This window comes from Lactuca serriola, chromosome 2 (assembly GCF_051521515.1).
Source record: "Lactuca serriola cultivar US96UC23 chromosome 2, Lser_US96UC23_V15, whole genome shotgun sequence".
Classification (NCBI taxonomy): Eukaryota; Viridiplantae; Streptophyta; class Magnoliopsida; order Asterales; family Asteraceae; genus Lactuca; species Lactuca serriola.
Window position 1 is genome coordinate 198,577,080 of NC_136409.1, and position 18,236 is coordinate 198,595,315.

The following is an 18,236-nucleotide window of genomic DNA, read 5'->3' on the forward strand; positions in this document are numbered from 1 at the left end:
CGTTATCTCAAAACAATTTTCCATTGACAAAACCTAGTATCAATACCACTAAGGTTTAGTCTAACGTTAATCGCGACTTATTAATAGTCTATCTATTATTACTATTATATAAGCGTTAAACAATACTTATATAACCCATAATAATAGCCCAAGTAGTTATTATAAGTTCCTAATAACGTTACTATAATTAAATAACAGCTATATTAAAAATAGCGTAGGCGTAGCTCACTTATAGCGGGTTTTATAGAAAACCAGGATTTGCTTGGAGCAGTGTTTCCGAACCAAAAGACCCTTTTTCTCGGGACTCTGGGAGCCTCGGGGCTTTCTTCGGGTGCTAGGGGGTTTACCTAGGCTTTTAGGGGGTTAGGGTAGGTTAGAGAGAGAAACCAGTGAGAGAAAGAAGAGATTTTGGAGTGAGGAATTGGCTGACCCTCGCAACCCTTTTATAGGCGCTCAGCACCTCGGAACGCTGGGAGTTCGAAATTACTACGTTGGGCGTAGATCGGATAAGGCTGCCAGGTGGCGATCTTTGGGTGGTGCGACGTGGAGGATGCTGGACCGAGGGGGGCTCGCGTACGCAACGCGTTCCGAGCTCGGACGCTGGGCATACTGAGATGCAACGTGTCTTCATCCAAAGCGAGTTCTGAGACCATCATCGAACGGCTGTGGTTCGACCACGTCACCATCTTCGCAACAGGTTTCACAAATTTACTTTCCGACTTCTAAAAACCATAAATTTCGCATATTAGCTCCGTTTTCGATGTTCTTTATATCCACGCGTAGGCGGGAACGTACTCTACAACTTTCGTTTAGACTCTGTTGGCTAATTTTGACCTTATTTTAAAAGTTATATTTTTAAAAGTCTGGAACATGATTGGTCGTTAAAAATTCATAACTTCTTCATCCGACGTCCATTTTTGTCTGTCTTTTTATCGTTACGCTACTATTAATGAGATCTTCGATTCTCGTTTAGGTTGTGTCGGCTAAAAACAACTTGATCTAATATTCGAACTTCGGGCTGTACACTACTAAGCCGAAACTTCGAAAAATCATAATTTCCTCATACGAAGTCAGATTTGGGCGTTCTTTTTATGGACGCTCTCGGTTTAACGTATTCTACGAATTTAGTTTAGATAGATAAGGCTAAAAGTCGCTCTATCATAAATTCACTATTTACGCTTCCCGGTGTCGTGCCGGTTCCGTCATGAAACTTCGACGGGTCATAACTTCTTCGTTATAACTCGGATTTTGGCGTTCTTTATATGTACGGAACCCTTGTAACATATACTACAACTCGGTTAAGATTAATCCTTCTGAATAATCTTCCATAAAAAACTCATTTTTGATGCTTATTGTCTCTAAATTGACTAGCCCGAATCTTTGGGCGTTACACTTTGGGTCATTCATCCACCGGGCTAGATTACGCCCGCCCCAATCAGTCATTGGACTAGAATGCCACAGATCAACCAATCATCGAACCGTGATGCCAATATGCAATGGGTCCAATCAGTCATCGGACTGGAATACCCTCGGGTCCATAGCTATCAGGCTGGATTAACCCCGATCTGTTGGCCCAAACACATAACAGTAAGTCCTCAACCCAAAACCGCACTATGTTGACATATACAACAGGTAAACATATAACAAGTCAACAGACAAATAAATAGATCTATAGATCACTACCACATAGCAACGCCATATATACCAGGATACATATCTAACAGATCACTACAACACATCAATCATCCTGTGTCAGGATACATAATCTATCTGGACGACATTGGTGCCTTCAAACCCCAGAGTACAGTGAGGAAAACTCACCTCACAGTCTGAAAGATACTTGAACAAAACACTGCTCCGAATCCCAACGCTATAGGTCACCTATCCATCCAACAGTAACCAAAACTCAGGCTACAACTCAAAATACCCAAAATACGCCCAGATCAAACTTGGTCAAAACCCTAGTCAAAGGTCAAAGTTAAAGAAGTCGAGTTTCCGACTGAGTACGCCCAGCGTACTCAGCTCGTTCACATGGCGTACTCACCATCGAAAAACGAGACTCCATATGAGTACGCGCAGCCTACTCAGAAGTACGCCCAACGTACTCGATTAGATGACACTTTTTCCATTAAGTGCTTATTCTCTTAAGTCCTTTCATCCAAAACCAAGATCTAGTCCCACGTAACGTTCTAAATCATAAAAATTCCAACTTTATGATCTTGCATGGCTATTAAGTGCCCCATACCAAAAACCCTAACTTAACACAAGGCATTAACCACTAAAGAGCATGCATGGAGGGATATGAACAATCAAGATTCCATTTTTATAACTCAATGCACTTAAAACGTCCAAAAGGGCAAACGTATGGTCTAGAGTAGTCCATACTCACTTAGAACAAGAATATGAGACTAAAAGCACAAAACTTCACATCTAGCAATATCTAAGGAGATAATCCACAAGCTCATAACTTTATACCTTCTAGAGGTTGCTCAAGGGGTGAAATACTCATATCTCAAAGCTTGGTGCTCCTTCCTTGCTAGGCAGTGGCATATTTCCTTCCATAATGGACACCAAATCACCAAAATGAGCTCAAACCACCATAAATGGAAATTAGGGTTTGTAAGGTATGAAGTGGACAGTGGAGGCTCATGAGGGGAAGTGGTATTGGGAGTTAATGATGCTTAAATAGTTTCCAAAAAATAAAATTTAGGGTTTGAGTCTCGACCATGTATGCCCAACTTACACAAGTGTATGCCTAACGTACACAACAGGGGCGCGTTTCTCACTTAAGGCTCCTTGGGACAAATTTTGCAAACACCTTCATATTAAAGGTTAAAAAAGTAAATTACCAAGGCCTTCATTTGACCCATTAATCATATACAATCCTGAAATAAGAACTTCTTGAAATAGGATGTCACATCCACACCTATCCGTAATTTCCTCAAGAATCATCCCAAATCCTCTAAGTCACCTCCCTATAATGATACTCCCAAAACTCGCTAAACAATTCACCATTCACACTAAAGCACTTCCTAGGTTCTCCTAGGGTCCCCACCTTACCCTTGCTGAAAAACTTCTACAAATGTCAGCTAACTACTTCATGAATACAATTACCTGCAACAAAACTTAAATAATCTTTCGACTAAAAGACCCAACCCTACAATGGTTGGAATCAGACAAGAGCTGCACAATAGGGCCAAATTAATCACTCTAAAATTATTTAACCTTTTGCAGCATGTAACTTAATGTATTCACTTAATTTTTAACTCATATCAATATGAGCCCTACAAAGCATAAAGTAAGCAACATTCGATCAAAAACTCTATAGGCAACAAAACATCAAAAGACATCTTTCCTAATAGGCATTCTAGCATGCAACACTGAATACATCCTTATTCTAACTTCTAACAAGCAAAACATTCTATAACACATATAACATATTAATATTAATATTAATATTAATATTAATATATATATATATATATATATATATATATATATATATATGAGTATTCTAGGAATCACTTACTTGAGCTTGGCTGTTTGCACACATCACATCCCTTTCTTTGTAAAAATCCTTTTAGAATATTTTTTTTCTTTCAAAATGATTATCAATTCCTCGGTTTGAGTTCAGACACACCTGAGAGTGTGCTCAAATCCTTCAAACTAAGGCTCTAATACCAATTGGTAACGTCCCAAAAATACCAATAAAACTTTCAATCTTTTTAACCAACAAATTCGTGCAAACATTTGTTCCAAATCCAACCAGAGTAACATGTATCTTTCAAACATCAGAGTAAAACAATAATAATCGGTGCGGAAAAATCCATCAAGGGATGTTGTGCAGTCAAGTTGGGCTATTCCTTTTGGAACTAGAAGTACTGGAAGACATTTTAAACATAAACCGTAAGAATAAAACATAATGAGTTCCCCAAAATACCACATACCATACATAGGATATGAAATGCTATGAGATGAACCATAGTCTTATTGTCACTATCAAGTATGAGCCAAATCATGGTATTTCCTTGTAACTCCAGGATCCAAACCCTAGTCTTACGTACAAGTGTCAAGAGCAACATCCTGGTCTTCTATGTAAGCATCACAAATACAACTAGCATCCTATGTATAACTACAAGGAGACAGACCCATGGTATTTCATATATATGCCAACGGCCACACCATAGTCTTTAATACATATGTCAATGGCCACACCCTGGTCTTCCATGCAAGTATCACAAAGACAACTAGCGTCATACATAACATAGTGAGAAAACTCACCTTATCGACGTAGTCAACAACTAACATCTCTTATAACCAACGAACATATGATATATACCTCCTAATAAACCACACAAGGTAAACCCTTAGTCTACCTTCTAAGACTAGAAATTTGAAGAAAAGTCAACCCATGTCAAAAGTCAACGGTCAAGGTCAAAGTCAACATTTAACATCACCATTAGCTGATACCCACATTGTGACCAACCCATGTCCACGTCGTAGCTAACGAAATCAGTCTTGATTCAAAACTTCCGGTTATAAACAATCAACCACGAGCAAAACCATTGTGACGTCGTTATGGTCATGCCACCACATCATGATAGAATCCGTCCAATACAATCAATGAGCCTCATCATCACGTCGTGACCTCCATACGGTCATGTCGTGACTACTGCATTTGGGGAAACTTAATGCATTTAGATCTTAATCCTTTAAGCCGCCCATTCCGACTTTCTAGAGGGACTTATTACTCCAAAAACAGTCTAAAAATCGATGTTTTATAGACATGCATGTCTTGAGCTCACGTTAGGTCAAAATGATGAAAAATGGAACCACAATCACATGCATGGATTCAAAACTTAGCCAAACTTCTGATCCAACATATATAACCCTCAAGGGACCTCAATGACCTATAAAGTTTCCAACTTTAGGGAATCCTTCCATTCAAATTTCCACAACATGAAGAATAAGGGACAAGCAACCTAGATTTAGAAGCACACAACATAAAGCTTGGATCTTGAACACTTACAATGGTCCATAAATGGTTCAAATGAAATCTCTAAGCTTACCAAGACGTTCTTTACACCACAAAGGCCTTCTTCTTCCTTCCAAATGCACCAAACACCAAAGGTAAGCTCAAAAACGGAGAAGAGGGTATTAAGGTATCCTTCAGGGTTCTTGAGGGTGACGGAGGTTGGAAATGATGTCCTAATATGAGGTTAGGGGTTCAAATATGGGGGAAACCCTAAAAGATCATGTGCTTTGCCTGCAGATATCGTCACATTGTGACCATACTCTTGTCATGTCATGACAACCATCCGAAAACACATTCTCATATTTGCTATGTCTTCTTGTCACGTCGTGACATATAGTTTTTCCTCAAAAACCATATAGTTGACTTCCTTATGCAATACACTGATTCATTCTGCGAGATGGGTGTTACATAAAACATACCGAACTAAATTCATCAATTCATGCAAGGAGTCCGAAATATCAGATTTCCCATTTTATCCTTTAGTTATAAAGCACAATTCAAGGCTTATATTACTTATTCCTTTGAAGATTAATACCATTGACTGATTGAATTACGATCCAAAAGCCAGAAATAAGAAACATCCCAAAATTGGGTGTTACAATGTGCAGATGGCGACTACATATCTACATCGTTATCTTCGTCTCTCTCGCCCTCTCTTTGTAACTCCGACAACTCCACGTTGGAGAAGATGAACCCATGAAAGTGTGGGTTAGAGACTTAGAGTAAGAGATCAAGGGTTTGTGGTAGTGGCCCTTATTTTATTTATTAATAATATAAACAAATTAAAAATAAATAAAAATAAAATATATAAGGGTAAATTTGTATGTTTAGGCCTGATTAATGAAACCAGGGATGAAACGTGCAACTTTTAAACATATCAGGGATGGTCATAATTAATTTTTGAAAGTAAAGACTAAACAAGCCTTTTTGCATACGTACTAGGGGTGATTTGTGTAATTACTCCTGTGATTATCTGTGTTGTGATGTAAAGTTCTAACCCAAAAGTTTTAAATTTACTTTTGAACACTTTTGGTTTTTATTAAACCATATTTTGAGATGATAACTAAATATTTTAAGTTTCACAACAATTATTGTTTGTAAATGTTAAAGATTTGGGGTGTTAAATAATGACATGTCACATTATATCATCTACATAAGTTATTTCAAACCAAATTGCAAAGCCAAATATTAACTATTTGAAAGCCACACAGGATAAACTTATTTCAAGTGTTCAAATGTGATTGGTATTATACTGATGTTGATGATCTTAACCAAAAATCCTATTCGATGCCACTACAGCATGCCAGATTCCACGTCAAAAGATAAGATTCCAACAAGATATTGTATGTTTGACCTGATAAGTTATTTATTACAAAGCTTTAAAGATATTAAACATTAACTAATATATAATTAAGCTCAACATAAAACCATTAATAATTGATAGAAGTTAAGGCTTTTTATCCATATCTAATCAAAGCTAATTTTTAGACAAAATTGCAAAAATGCTCCATATGGTTTCTCATTTTATGTGGTTAAGGTCCAAACGTTAGCAAAGTTGCAAATTTGGTCATTTTCAAGAAGTTTTGCTGTGGATTTGGTCCCTCTTCCGTTAAGTTAACTGGTTGGCTGTTAACTTTTTTAAAATGACAATTTTAATCTGGGGATCATTTTCATAATTTTGTCTTTTACTATACTGTAATGACAACTTTTAAATACATTATTTTTTTATTGAAGTTATATATATTAATAAATACTAATTTTAATATATAATATTATATATTAATAAATATTGTTTTATTGGATAATTAATTTATTTTAGTTATTTTTTTTTATTTTTTTGTTGCAGTAATTCTTTTTTATTGAATTATTATATATCAATACATATAGTTTTTAATATATAATATTTATATCATAATAAAAATTATATTATTGGATTATTTTTTTAGTTAATTTTTGTAATTCTTTTTTTTTTAAATTATTTTTTTGGATTATTACTTTTAATTTATTATTTTATTAATATACTAAATATTATTTTATTTTATTATTAATTTATTTTTAATGTATAATATTAGTTCGTGTTAATTTTATTGGTTCCACCACAAAGTCGTGGGATACACAAAATCATTGTCTCTCATCATCGAAATCGCTAGGATCGCTGCCAAACACCTTCATTGCAGATAACTTATAATAAGAAACCATAGGGAAAACATCACCACTATCACCGGGTCACCACCACCACTTATAATTGTTACATGAGTTTGTTGAGCATTATGTTGGATATAAATGATTCCATTGGATTGTGAAGATGTTGTCGCAGGTGGCTACCAATGACGCTGGGTGGAACATGTTGGTAGGGTTTCTGTCAAATCTCCGATGAAGGTGTTTGGCGGTGATCTCGTCGATTTTTGATGATGAGAAGCGGTGATTTTGCGTATTTTGGTGACTTTATGGTGAAACTAATAAAATTAAAAAGAACTAATAGTATACATTAAAAATAAAATAATATTTATTATATGAAAAAAATAATAAATTAAAAATAGTAATTCAATAATAATAAAAAAAACAAAAAAGAAATTACAAAAAATTCACTAAAAGAAATTAACAATCCAACAATGTAATATTTATTATGATATAAATATTACATATTAAAAATAATATTTATTGATATATAATAATCCAATAAAAAAGAATTACTCCAACAAAAAAGAAATTATAAAAAGAATCAACAATAATCCAATAAACTAATGTTTTGTAATATATAATAATCCCATAATATAATACTTATTATGCTATAAATATTAGATATTAAAAACTATAGGTATCGATATGTAATAATTCAATAAAAAGAATTATTCTAACAAAAAAAAATAAGTAAAATAAATTTATAATTCAATAAAAAAAGTATTTTATTAACAAATAATATTATATATTAAAAACAATATTTATTAATATATAATACTTTATTGAAATTGAAAAGAATATAAAATGGTATGGTAAAAGACAAAACTACAAAAATGATCAATTGTCATTTTGATGAAGTTAACGGCCGACTAATTAAATTTAACGGAAAAGAAACCAAAATCACAATAAAACTTGTTAAAAAAGGGACAAATATATAACTTTTAACAACCATTTGAACCATAATCGCAATGAAAACCCATTTTTACAAATTTATCTAATTTTTATGGTGATTAATACAAAATGTAATATCAATCATCAACGACTGCGAACGATCACAACACGTGGGATTGAAAAGGAGAGAAATAATGAGAAGGAGAAAAATGTCATTTTACAGGACGAAGACGTATGAGGGAGGGAGTTTAGGTTAAAGACTGAAATTAAATGCAAAAGCAAAACGATGAGAAAAAACAAAAACGGCCGAAACGAGGGAGCCGAGCCGGAGCCGGAGCCGGCAAAGTGGCAATCACGTCCGGTGTGTCGGGTTTCGTCTAAATGGGATTCCACGTGTCCTTCCTAACCCGTTCCCTTGACGGCCGACTTCTCCGTCAACTTATCCTCCCCTCTCTCCGTTTTTCTCCGTCAACCGATAAATTTATATATCTCTATCGTAAAAAACGCCGGTCAACTACCCTCTCTCTCTTTCTAAAAACCCTACCTTCCCTTCTCTCTCTACAACAAACTTTCCCTTCCTTTCTCTCTCTCTAAAAATCTTTTAGATCGGTGATATCGCCCGCCGGCCACACGATTTGTTAGCTTTCAGGGAAAACACATGGAAGACGACGAAGAAATCCAGTCACATCCATCCGCAGGATCTGGATCTCCGAGTTCGCCGCGTTCTAATCGCCGGATAACCGTCACGGTGGCTACCGCTGCGCCTCCTCAGAATACCTTGACGTTAGCGCTACCGATACAGCAGCCGAGGACCGTCGGCGGCGGTGGTGGAGGTGGCGGTGGTGGTGGTGGAGGAGGAGGAGGTGGAGGAGGTCGGGAGGATTGTTGGAGCGAAGGTGCAACCGCTGTATTGATTGACGCGTGGGGAGAGCGGTACCTGGAGCTGAGCAGGGGGAATTTGAAGCAGAAGCACTGGAAAGAGGTTGCGGATATAGTTAGTAGTCGGGAGGATTATTTGAAGGCTCCGAAAACGGATATTCAGTGCAAGAATCGGATCGACACGGTGAAGAAGAAGTATAAGCTTGAGAAGGCCAAAATTGCGTCTGGCGGGGGGCCTAGTACGTGGAGTTTCTATGATCGGTTGGACCAGCTCATCGGCCCTACGGCCACCGCGAAGAGCGGTTCATCATTGTTGACTACTCCGCCTTTAAGAGCTGTTCCGATGGGGATTCCGGTCGGTGTTAGATCGGCACCTTTTCAAAGTCTGCGGCTAAAGCAGCAACAAGAGCGACAACAACAGCTACTTCAGCAGCAGCAGCAACAACAACAACAACTTCAACAGCAGCGTAAGCGTCTACGCCCCCCTCCTGCCTATTCAGACTCATCTGAATCAGAACCAGAGGCGTCTCCAGATTCGCCTGAATCAGATTCCTACGAGCAAAAACGCCCAAGAGTTCCACTTCCATTCAATGCAAACTCCAACTCCACCACGAGGCAGCAACAACAGGACAGAGGGCGAGGAGTAGGAGGGAGAGAGAAGAATTGGGGAGATTCCGTTAGAGAATTGACCAGGGCGATAATGAAATTTGGGGAAGCTTATGAGCAGGCTGAGAGCTCCAAGTTGCAGCAGATGGTGGAGATGCAGAAGCAAAGCATGAAATTTGCAAAGGAGCTTGAATTGCAAAGGATGCAGTTCTTCATGAAGACACAGTTAGAGCTGTCACAGCTGAAGCACAGTAGGAAAGGTGTTGGGAACAACACCACCAATCATCATCATAGTCATAATCATAATAACACTCATAATCATCACAACAGTAGTAACCATAATACTATAAACAGCAACAACAACAATCATAGTGATGATAGCAATAACTAAATTAAGGTATGTATTCAGAATCAATTGGCTTATTAATTAAAAGGGGTAAATGTTAATGTTGCCCCTCTAGTAGAGGTCAGGGGTGTTTAGGGAGATGTATGTAATTGAATTTGCTTGTTTTAAATTTTCCCTTCTATGTCAAAGATTTGGAGGTAGGTACATCATTCAATGCATAAACAAGATTGATACTCTTTGAGTAGCAGCTTAGAACGAAATTGGTGTTCTTTTAAGATCTTGGAAATTTCATGATCATAATGTTCTCAGGTATGCTTGGTTTTCCAGGCTGAAAGGCTCATCAAGATTTAGGAAGGTCATCTTGAAGGTTCAAGAAAGGTTAGTTATTTACTGCTTTTAATTGTTATTGCACATGCAAAGTAAGATTGCATGTGATCTCTCAGTTTGCTTAGATTTTTTCAAGTAAAAAAAGTTGCAACCTTTTTCTTACTTCTTTTAACTCCAGCTCTCTCTAATTGAAAGTGTTCAGAATGGCAAATATTGATGGTATGAAATGAAGCATATGTTAGAATGTTACTTAAGTGATACCTAGCTTTTTGGCAAGTCAAAATTGATTAGGTTTTTTATAAGCAACAACTCTTGAGAGGTATTAACCAACTTCTATAACAATTGTGCTTTAGCTTTCAGAAATAACCATCATAGTTACAAAAATATTATATATAGAAAACTTGAATATTAATATTTGACCTTAATTTAAAAAAAAAAAATACCCATCATGGTTGCAGAAAGTATCCGATTTTGTATTTCTGCAACTAAGATAGTTTCTTTTAATGAACCCTTAAAAAGGGGTACTAAATGCATAATAAAGATTTATACGAATACTGGATTTAGAAGTCCTAGGTTTAAATTCAAAGAGATGTTGTATCGAACTCTGTTTTTTTAGGTTTAAATCCAAATACAGATGTTGTATTGAACTCTTTTTTTTAAGACCGAATTGATAAAGTATACCGAATGGATAATGACATGTGTGTGGATAAATTGTTGCTCGTATAAATCTTGTTTCTTTTCTTGGACTGAATGTATTTTATATGAATAAGTGATTATTTTATATTTCTGTTAAAAGTTGACATAACAATAATTTAGATATAAAAAAATTAAAATAAAACTTGAGAACAATATCTTTGCATGATAAAGTGTTGCTCATAAATCTTGTTTCGTTTTTTAGAGTGAACGTACTGATCTGTTAAAAATTGACATAACAATTATTTAAATATAAAAAATTAAAAAATGAAACTTGAGAACAATTTCTTTGAATGATATATTAGGTTTTTTTTTGGGAACGACAAACATAATCTAATGTTCAAGTCGTTCTGAATCCACCTAATACTACTAGTAGGCTATAAGCCTTTTGGTCGTAAGAAAACGTTTTGCAATAATATGGATAATGGCTTAAAAGTTTTGCAATAATATGGATAATGGCTTAAAAAATTATACTTTTTGATTTGTATAAAAATTATACTTTTTGATTTGTATATATTTGGTCGGAGAGTATTTTATTTTGCCTATGTTTGACAATTTAATTTGTTTTTTTGTTTATATTTAGTCCTTATAGCCTGTTATTGTTATTGTAGGTTATGCGGAAAAAATGTATATATTTAGTAATTAATGTTTTTGTACATATTTAATCTTTATGACCGGTTTTTTCAAATTTTACTCACGACATCTTACATGAGACAATTATTAATGAGATGTTCTTATACATGACTCGTCTTTTACTTATATCAGTGACTTAATTTACGAATCAGTCAAAAATAATGATGATGCTCTAGTTTTTCTCCAACAGATGATGTCGTCGACTTTAGTTATCTATCTCCATAATAGACAACTAGATTTTTTGTGATTTTTTTCTTCTAATTCGACTTTGCACTTCCAATACAAAAATAATTAAGGAAGATTTTAAAAGAAATTGCACTTTTAAGACAAAAGAACTTACTAGCAAAAAGTTTCATCTATCTCCATAGCAGATAACGAAATTCTTTGTGATTGCTTCATTTTAACTCGAATTTGTATTTCCAAGACAAAGAATCTCGTTGTCTGCTATAAAGATAGATGAAAGCGAAAACGAAAACATATTCTGCTTGAAGAAAACAGAAAACTAGAGCACCAATATTATTTGACCGATTTGTGAATTAAGTTACTGATATAAGTGAATAAAGAGCCACTTATCAGAATACCTCGTTAATGATTGTCTCATGTAGGATGTCTAGAGCAAAATATGAAGAAATTTGTCATAAGAACTAAATGTGTAAAAAAAAAGATTAAATGTATACAAACTTAAAAAAAATATATGACACTGTTAAATCATTTTTTTGGCGTAGCCAGTTATAAGGATGGAATATGACAAAAAAGCAAGTTAAATGTGAACAAAAAATAATCAATGACCAAATATGTATAAATAAAAAAGAATATTATTCTTTTAAGTCATTATCCCTAATAATTCAATGATCACCATAATCAGATAAAGGAAAAAAAAACCTTAATCATTTGCTTTTTTTTTTTTGTTAAGACTCTAATACTTCTACGCCCACGTTCGGAGACAAAACCAAGCACCTGTCTTACCCACTCACTATCTAATAAACGGAGTGACTTATTATCTAAATGAGATCGGAAAGAGAGGAGGTAGCCCAAATCTTCTAATAGGTGCATATGAAAGGATCCGAAAAAATTGAAAAAGCTCTGAAAAATAAACAACGCAACCTAACCGTTCATTCAAAAGTATAGGTCGTTGTTTCTATATTACTAATGTAAAAAACTAAAATAAGGAGACCTCCAACAATAATAATATATGTTTTTTCTTTATAATACACTGGACACTAAAAATAAATCGTGCTTGAGATATTAGATTCGGGTGGGGATAGCAAGAAAGAAACCTTCAAAAGAACAAATAGAACCTACAAATTAAACATCAATTTTTTTTTTCACTCAATAATGGACTTGATCCTGATGATTTTATAGGTGAGAATATTTACCCGAACACATTAGTAAATGTATGCAGATTAGGTAAAGAGGGCTTGTATGTGTTTATTATACAAAATAGGAATACATGTTCTTTTTTGGATACTTGGTAATTGGAAGACATCGGAAAAAAAAAGATTTGGGTAGGGGGTGATGTAAAAGGGTAGGATGAGAACTATGTGGTAAAAATAAGCTTGGGGGGAGAATGAATGAATAAACATAGTTCTTCCAACTTATCTCATTAAGTCATGGGCTTTTGGTACTCTAGCACAACAAAGTTTGACGAATTTACATATTTAGTCACTTAATATTTTGTGTTCAGTTGGTCATTAAAGTAAAAAATTACCTTCTAATTAAAGGATTGAACGAAATTTTATCTAGCTTACAGGTTAGCCTTTATCTAGATGACTTTTTTTTTCCCAAAATTAAAAATCAAATCTAAATATGTGGCTTTTTTTCCTTTTTCCTGAACTTATGAATAAATATTGTGAAACCCTACTCTTAGACTACATTCCCATTGTCGCTCTCCGCCTCCTCCGACACCCCAACTTTGGTGACGTCTCTGACGACACCTCCTCCTTGCAACGCTTCACCTCCGACGCTCTTTGCAAAAATGTGAAGGTCGAATCTAAAATCAATTCGACGTTTTGCCCTTAACCTCGGTATGTGAAATGGAAATCGAAGTATGTGAAATGGAAATCGAAGCCTACCTGAACTTTGAATCTCGAATCTTGTTATATTACAGTTCAATTTTGCGCTTCTTTTCCCATGATAATACTTTGAATATCGTCTTTTGATCTAAGAACAATTTGTGGTTTTTGTTATAAATTGTTTGTTGAAAGGTTTGTTTGGGTTTTTGTTTTGTGGTAACGAGAGTTCAAAGAAGAGCAGAAGTGAGAAAAAGAGTCGTAATGCAATGTTGAAGCTGGGGCAAAGATTGAAAATCTGAGATTGCAACTGCAGACATAAGCTGCTTAACAATATTGAGTGCATGATTTGTGTTCTATTATGGAAAAGGCAAATACTTTTGTTGCAGTTGATGCGTCATCTAGGGCTTCCGATGGATTTAGGTACGGTCAACGTCGTGACTCGGTAACCTGGTACAAACTCATCAGGTGGCGGCAATCATCGGGTTTCATTGTCGCCCTTACTCAGTAACCTGCTTCGATCTCACTCAAGGGAAGAAGGAGGCACGCTGTGAGTGTGAGGTTTGGTCCCTAAAAAACATATAGGATTTAGTTTAAAATGCCACATCACTATCTCACTCACAGGGGAAGAATGAGTATCTCACTCACAGGGGAAGAATGGGTATCGAAAAAGAGACTTTGCAAGGAGGTTTGGGTTTAGCGGAGGGGAGAAACGAGAGAAGGAGGTTGCGATAGATCTAAAAGAAGTGGGTGTTCGTAATCTCTGCCTTGAAGGCTCCTACAATCCGATTTCAAGAGGAGTTGTGATTTTTGGTGCATGTTGGTTGATTAAGAACGAAGACGCAAAGGAGGCACGCTGTGAGTGTGAGGTTTGGGCCCCAAAAAACATATATGATTTAATTTAAAATACCACAATACAAAATAACCGATATTTCCCGGTATCTGGTAACATAATTGTATAATTGGCAGTGAAAACTTAATTTTAATGACCAATTGAGCATAAAAAATATTTGAGTGACGAAACGTGTAAATTCACCAAATTTTGTTGTGCTACAGTGCGAATACCCCTCAAGTCTTGGTTTAAACATTAACTACGAAATTAACAAATTGGTGAATTGTACGGAATGAATAGTGATATTTGTGTGGATAAAATAATGTTAATATTTTGTTTTTAGATCAGTATATCATCTAAATATGAATAAATGACTAATTTACACGTATGTTTAAAGTAACAATTGACAAATGACAAATCATCAAGGTTCTAAAAAGCTCGTCATAGCTCCAAAACTTATATTTGACGGCACACTTTATCAAATGTCGTTTTAAGTCATATATATATATATATATATATATATATATATATATATACACACACACACACACACAATGTGACTCATCATGACTCATAAAAGTCTAAACCGTCAAGTCACACCTAATGTTATTTAGAACGTTACAAATATTTATTTAATAACCCTTATAAATTAAAATTGTATATTACGTATTATATATATATATATATATATATATATATATATATATATATATATATATATATATTAATTTTAAAAATAATAGTATTAGTAACGTAAATTGAATAAACAATATTATTATTTAAATTCACTTTATATTAGGATTATAAAAATAGAAATATTTTTAATCTTCTTAGAATACAAAATATTTTTTTATAATTAGTATCACTATTTTTTCTTTTAAAAGATAAAAGTTTACATCAATATTGGTTTCTGTTTGTAGACAATTTGTTTGATATATATATATATATATATATATATATATATATATATATATATATATATATATATATATATATATATATATATAAAGCTTTTTGTACAAATCTTGAATTTTAAGAGGTACAAAATACAAAACTTTTTATACAAATCAATTATACATAATAAAACTATTAATATTTGCTAAAATTTTGAAGACTTGAATTAAGGAAGGTTATTAAAAATTAATTTGGAGCAAAAAAATAATTTCAAAATATTAAATTCATCAATATAAGTTAATTTATATTTGTTAAACTATTTACCGATAATAATTAACTAGTTGTGAGACCCGTATGTTATACGAGTTGGATGAAAAAAAATATGAAGGTTTAAACAAAAAATTATTTAAATTTGAAATTTAAAATTTAAAATTTGAATTTAAAAGGAAACATATTCAATAGTATATGAGTTGTAATATTGTAATTTAATGGTTATTTTCAATTAAGGTAATTATTAATTGAGATGTAAATATGACGTGTTAATTAAGAAAAGACAAATAATTAGAAAATGACACATGGAAAAAACATATATTCAAAAATACCAAAAAATGACATGTGTTCAAGTTAATGAGAGAGTGACATATTGGCAAAATTATTTTCATTTATTAGGGATGATTTACATCAAATGTATAAACATACAATATAAATATAAGTTCTAAACATAAATATTTTAATTAAAAGTGGTAATCTTTCTTATTACATAATAACTAATAACAAAATCTAACAATTATTTTCCCGTAAGAAAACTATTCGCCAAAAAAGCTATTTATCGCCAACATCTAGTGTGTGTGTGTATATATATATATATATATATATATATATATATATATATATATATATATATATATATATATATATATAGGTATGTGTGTGTGTTTACTTCTATTAAAATAAAATCTGAATTTTACTGATTTCTTTATGAGAGAGAGAGAGATCTTATTTATTGAAAACATTTTTAAGTAAAAACGAAATAGGAGGCATTGAATATTTTTTCTAAGGTCAAAAAGTATGATCTCATCAAACTCTCATCAGTTACGGAAATGCCATGTTATTTTCCCATCACTATTATTCTAAACTTAGAAATGGTCGTCTTATATTTCTTTTACTTTTTCTAAATAAATATGAAGCAATAGTATATGCATGCAATGAATTTGCTTCTTGCGGTGGAGCATCTCGCAGAGCCTTACCTCGTGGTGTGGTGTTATCGTACATCCTTACTACCACATCATTGTCACTACATGGTGTGGTGAGATTAACCCACAAGCCCAATTCTCTATAATAAATAAATGTTTTTTTTGTCATTTGTCAAATTTTCAAGAGTTTTGCTACATGTAATTTTGTGAGAGTTTTAGAACTATTATTTTCCACTTGTCATTTTTTGACAATTTCCATTTTTATTAAAATAAAATTCCATAAAATTCTAATGAATTTTATAAAGAAAGAGAATCATTCTATTAATTTTGAGAATAAAGTCTCATAAATGGTCTAAAGAATATTAAATTTCTTTTATAAATGTTACAAAAGATTACCTTATTTTATGTAAAAATATTATTTTATAAAATATTTAATGTTTAATTATTGATATTAAATTTTTATTTTTAATAAACCCGTGTATTATACAGGTCTCACACCTAGTGTTTTATAAATTCGTATCATAAAAAATGGCCGAAAGGCAAGATCTTATTAATTGAAAATGTTTTTAATAACTTAAATGGTAACATTAAATAACTTTTTTTTTTTGGGGGAAATATGGGTGATTGAAAGATGACTTTATTTCCAATTGATAAGGTCTTGCCTTCGAGCCATTATTGATATATCATTTCTTTTGCACATGTATGTGTTGATAAAATATAACTTGAAATTTTTAATGTAAAAGTTTGAGTAGTTTTTTATGGATCCAAGTATAAACTGTCTTGCTGGTTCATGATCCATAATTGTCATGATCACACATAACTATGTAAGTGTGAGTTTTTGTCAAGAATCCACTCGGTTGTGCTTTGGTCCTTCTAGTGACGATAATAAGAGAACATCCTGATTTTTGCACCCGATCTACTAGATCTTGACAAGATTTGAAGACTTGAAATTGATATGTTTGTGTTAAAAGATGATATCAATGGTTCAACAAGATAAAATATATATAGTAAGAAACTTAAATGTTATACCATATTTATAGAAAATTCAGACACGCTTGTGATATGAATTTTAGATAAGTAGTTGTTGGTATTATAGGCAATATTATGTGAAGTTTGAATTTTTTTTTTTTTTTTTCAAAAGTGATCAATTATTATTTGTAAGTGTGATCTAACATCGATATATAAGTTACTAATCATTATTCATCATGTTTTGTTCAAATTCCCAAACAAATCCATAGAGGTTTTATGGGGCAAAAACTCACCCAATTGGTTGCAAGGGCAGTCTGTCCTACTCTTTGAATTTTTTTTTGTAATGTAAATTTTCTAATAAAGTTGTCAACATATTGTAGATTTTGGGTGCTATTATACGTACTCATATAAATTGTTACACTATAAAACTCATATAGATACACACATTATTACACTATCAAAAACAATTTAAAAAGTACTTATAGAATTTGCGTAGTTTTTCTATTGAGATACCCACAAAATCACAACCATTCAAAAAGCAAAAAGGGAAGACGTACAATTGCCCAAAAAGTTGGCACATCTTTTTTTTTTTAACATGAATGAATGGTGCGTGTTCCAAGAAACAACAATACAGTGGCTTGCCAAACAAAGTTTAACACGGACATAAAAACCAAACATAAACGAATCTAATTGAATGATTCTAAACGTAAATGAAAGAATGAAACCTTTATTCGTTGTTTGTTCGTTT

General features: G+C 33.2%; 1 protein-coding gene across 1 annotated transcript; it reads left to right on the forward strand.

Moving 5' to 3' along the window:
* The first annotated feature begins 8,380 nt into the window (after positions 1 to 8,380).
* LOC145088065 (trihelix transcription factor ASIL2-like) lies at positions 8,381 to 10,147 on the forward strand. Its single transcript, XM_079026264.1, has one exon. The coding sequence runs from the start codon at positions 8,766 to 8,768 to the stop codon at positions 9,981 to 9,983; it is 1,218 nt and encodes a 405-aa protein (XP_078882390.1). The 5' UTR covers positions 8,381 to 8,765; the 3' UTR covers positions 9,984 to 10,147.
* Positions 10,148 to 18,236: the final 8,089 nt, after the last annotated feature.